At 47.5% G+C, this 4665-nt stretch overlaps 1 protein-coding gene across 1 annotated transcript; it reads right to left on the bottom strand.

Annotated features, from left to right (window-relative positions):
* Positions 1-272: 272 nt before the first annotated feature.
* LOC148715812 (uncharacterized) lies at positions 273-4414 on the bottom strand. Its single transcript, XM_088746482.1, has 4 exons — positions 3815-4414; positions 2288-3075; positions 1895-2076; positions 273-1760 (listed from the first exon to the last, which is right to left on the bottom strand). Exons 2-4 carry the CDS (start codon positions 3060-3062, stop codon positions 1047-1049), a joined length of 1671 nt encoding a protein of 556 aa, XP_088602608.1. The 5' UTR covers positions 3063-3075; positions 3815-4414; the 3' UTR covers positions 273-1046.
* Between the last annotated feature and the right edge of the window lie 251 nt (positions 4415-4665).

The following is a 4665-nucleotide window of genomic DNA, read 5'->3' as shown; positions in this document are numbered from 1 at the left end:
GACTTTTTTTGGGCATGGCCACTTGGCATCGGTAAGCTGTTCCCAAGATTTCTTCCCATCTTTCCTTCCTTTGGTATTGCCACTCTGACATGAAATGGATCTCTCCATTCTAATGGTGTTACTATTGTAACCAAACTGATGAAGAACTGAAACCTGTAACAAAATGTTGATGATTGATATGGATGATTTAATAACATACGACTTGGAATCATTTGAGTAAGGAGATATTTAGATTTAATGTTTGAGTTTGGATTTTCTGATTTCAGTATGACTCTTTTTCATAGATTTGAATGCAATTGCGCTCTGCAATTTTCCAAAAATAATATGTCCAAATCTATTTGCGAAAAAAAAAAAAAAAAAAAAAATAGAAGAGAAGAAAACACCTGTAGATATCAAAAACCCAACCCTTAGAGCAACAATTTAAGATACACACACACACACACAGTGGTTGTTTTCGTTGTAAAACAAGATTTAATGGAGTGGCTTCAGTTTACAAGCGTCCTCCTGAAATAAAACTAGTAGTAGTAGTAGTAGAATCTTTATTTATACACGATAACAATTCAAGGTAAAAAGCTTGTGGGCTCGTGTACTTAACAAAATAGTATCTAGCCAACTTATGATTATACTGAGACACATTTCAAACTAAATAAGAAGCTACACTACAATAAAACATTCAATTTCCTCTCAAACTTAAAAGTACTTGTAATCAGTTGATCTATTCCTAGCCGTCGAACCTGATGAACTGGTAAAAAGTAAAGCTTGTGAAGTGATTGTTTCTCCTGAGATTCTTAAGGGCGAAACTACCTACATTTTTGACAAGATGGTTAACATAGCTAACATAGTACCGAACCTCTATATGCTAAAGAGTCCTAGACCGGCGATCGGTCGCGCCGGTGAGTGACGAACAGAACATGACAGCGAGAACGAGGAAGGAAGGAAGGAAGGAAGAAAAACAAACTAACCCTAACACAATTGAAAAATCTGAACGCGTGCAAAGTCCAAGTCATTCGCAGGCGCAGTCACTGCCATTTAGAATAGGACACTTTTCAGGTTTGGAGAGAGGGGGTCAGAAAGTCCTTCCAGGAAGAATCGTCGGGCAACCTCTTACGGATGGCTTCCAGAGCCAGCAGTTTGGCCTGTCGACCGCGTTGGGCGATGACCGTGTTTGCTACCCTCCGCAGCTGTTCCCAGAAGGCCGCTCGACCACTGGACAATTGAACGCAGAGCAGCTGGGGCACCAGCAGGGCTAGCTCCCCGATGCGTCGGATGCACTGCAACCTATTTCTTTCCACTTCTAAAAGGGAGCACAGCAAGGCCTTTACAGACTGCTTCCTCGTAGTTTTCTGGCCGGGGGGCAATGACTTGGGGACTGCCAGCTCGTAGAGTTGGTGGACGGCCACCGCACTGGCCAGCAGTCGGCTGAAGAGGGCGCCCTTGCTAGTGGAGCTCCTAGCGAGGAGATGGCAGAGATCCAGGTGGCGAGCAAACACCCTGCAGACGGGACATGGTGGTTGTCGCCGACAGGGGTCTGCTGGCTCCATCTGCGGCCAAAATCGACCGGCCTTCAGGGCACAGCTCTCCTCTGGGCAGTCACAGGCAGCGGCGCAAATGACAAAGAGGCTTGCCATCTTCTCGGCCACCATTTGACGGTGCGCGTCTGCGACTCGCTGGCTGGTGGCCTCTTGCACTGCCTCCGGATCTTCTTTCCAAGCGCGTCCTCCTGCATTTGCCGCTGTGCTGGCCATGGCAGTTTGTAGTTCCTGTTGGGACAGACAACAAGAAGGGGAAACAAGATTGACGATATACATCACCAGTGCGCCAGGAGGCACCACACAAATGATCCAACAGGGTTTAACAGTGATGATCTGATCGGTGATCATGAATGTAAGTTTACCTCTTGGCGAAGTGGCTGGTGGTCTCTGAAGAAGTTTGACACGGCCTGCCACGTTTCCTCGTCGGGGAAATCCTCCATTCGGAGACCCGGCACCGACGAGTGCCTCAGGCCCCAGCGATCCTCTGCCTCTGCTTGCGCTGTCTGCCCTTCGCCTTGGCCTGTGGTCGTCGCTCCTGCTCCAGCTGTCATTTAAAAAGTGAAAAAAAATAAATAAATAAATAATAATAATAAAATAAAATCAAATAAATAAATAGATAAATAGATAAATAGATAAATAAATTAATAAATAAATAATGTGAACAGAAAAAAAACCAAAAAAAAACCGAACAAAACAGACAATCAAACAAAAGGCAGCAGTTGGTTAACGCGGTTGCTTTTCAGCCTTATCATTACCTGGTTGTCCGCCCTCAGGCAGCGCCCTTTCTTCCGTGCGCGTCGCCTTGGTTCTAGCAGCGCCTACAGAGGAAGCCCTTCTCTTCTTTCTTCTGGCAAGGCCGGCGACAGCCGTGGAGGTGGTGGCTTCTGCTGCCCTTTCGGCCCCACCGCCGTCCCCTTCGGACGAGGAGTCACTCTGCTGCCCAGGTTGGCTAGCTAGCCGCGCGAGCAGATCGCAGAGCAGTCTGTCCGTCTCTCGGGAGGACTGGCGTTGCGCAGTGCCGTCGCTGGACGACTTGCCGATTTCCCGCATGACGCTTTGCGGACACTCTATCAGGGGTTCGTCGGCGTCGTCGTCTTCCTCGTTGCTAGGGCTGGATCCCTCCGCGGCTGACGACTCGTCGCCCTCTCTCCAAGCTGGGTTCAGGTTGGAGTGAAGCGTTTCTAAGGTCTCCGGCGATAGGGCTTCAAAGGTGCCGAAGCTCACGCCGTACTCCACCATGGCGGACGCAAGGTACTGCGGACAGAATGTTCCGCTCTGATATCTGATGGCCGCGTACCTGAGGTTTAGGAGTCGCGCCCTGCTGAGACCTGAGCCCGCGGTGGTTGCCCGACTTACCAAGCAGGCCACGTCGCACACAGCCAGTCGCCTCAACGTCAAATTACTGGCTTTCGCCGACACTGTTATGTTGCCCGGTAGAAAACCCCCGTGGTCTTGCGTAACGAGCTTCCTGGGAAAGCCGTGCGTGTATTCTGGGCTGGCCAGGGACCAGGGAGGTGCATTCCAGACCATGATATTTCCAAACCTACATGGAGACGAAGGATTACCAAACAAGAATTGAGGAAAGAAATGGATTGATTCATTTACTTAAGTATTTCTACAAAGTACACGAAAAACAGAGACACAAAACTGAAAGAGAAACCGAAAAAAAAAAAAAAAAAAAAAAAACTGAAACAAAAAACTAAGCATCCTATTGCCCCTCCATTCCCTAGATCTAATACGCTCACGCAAAAAGGAGGCAAAAACTAGAATCTAAGAGCTACAAACCGAGTGGGTTTGTAGCTCCGACGACATTTAGGACAGATTATTTTAAAAGTGCGATAATGTTCGCCATCAAAGACATGTAAGAGTCTTTTAAAGTCAAAATCCTGAAGCTCGCCCCTAAAAGAGCCAAGGGGCTCTGACTGCCTAGCATCAACTGGAATATGTTTCATATGTTTGTTGTTAACTGGAATATTGTTCCACAAAAGGAATCATTCTAATCGAGTCAAAGTCTCTGCAAGTAGATGCTTTGCTCATATTTGGTTTAATTCAGGGGAAAAGCTGAGCATCCTTCCTAGGCGAGTCTGACTGGCCGGTAACAGGTGATAAAAAATGATCCAAAGGTCCGGCGGGCTAGATCTATCTGTCCACGAAGTCATTTAAAGAAGAGAAAAAAATAGGAGATCTAAATACTCCGACCATTAGCCAAGGGGTAAGAGTTTAAGCCTAACGCGGAAATCAAATCCAATCATATGAAAATGAAAAAAAAACCAGCGACCTACCTGTCCAAGCGAACCAGGTTTAAATTGCTGTCTAAAGGCGCTTGTCTGCTAGTTAGGGCTTCGGTCAACTTTGCCCCGTCACGTCGGAAAAGTTCCCACTTGTTCAGGTCTCTGAGTAGATGTTTGCGACGGGGAGACTTCTGGGTTGGATCAGACGGAGAGGGCAAAGGAAGCGTGTCTTTCCACCCAATCTCTAGGCTGCGTGTGCAGTAACTTATTGCGCTGGCTGCGTCTTCGAAGGTAAGTGCGTTGGAGACCCTCTCCTCATCAGAGTCGCGAGGCACTATGTGTCTTGGCAGCGTCAGACTGTCCAGCAAGAACAAATCAAAGTTGAAGGCTAGAGGCCTGTCCGGGGATTCTGCGAATGCCAAGGGAAAGTATGGCTGTACAGTCTCCGCGTCCCTTTGGACGGAAAGTGCCTCCTGTTTTCGGTAAAAGGACTGACTGCTCTCCTCTACAAGTTCCTCTTCTGGCACTAAAAATGTCCTGTCCCCGGGCGTCTGCACGTCTTCCTCATCATCGTGGTCGTCAGCTCTGTCGGCGCAAAAACCTCCTATTAGACCATTACCCTACGGCTACCAAAAGAGAAAAGGGAAAAAAATGGGCCAAGTAGAGGAGCGATTTGACCCACCTCCTACCACCTTCTGCTGCAGCCTCTGTGTCAAGCAACTGTCTGAAAATCCAAGACAGACACACTTTTTGTTTGTTGTTTTTTGTTTTACACAAGTAACAATGGGAATAGATACAGATTGTGGCCATTTCCAGAACGTACCGAGTGCGCGCGACAAAATTGTACACCAAAGATATATCGCAGATCCTGGGTTACTAAAAACAAACAGAAAACATGAGGA

This window comes from Stylophora pistillata, unplaced genomic scaffold (assembly GCF_964205215.1).
Source record: "Stylophora pistillata unplaced genomic scaffold, jaStyPist1.2 SCAFFOLD_1190, whole genome shotgun sequence".
Classification (NCBI taxonomy): domain Eukaryota; kingdom Metazoa; phylum Cnidaria; class Anthozoa; order Scleractinia; family Pocilloporidae; genus Stylophora; species Stylophora pistillata.
This window is presented reverse-complemented; position numbering and strand designations above follow the sequence as displayed.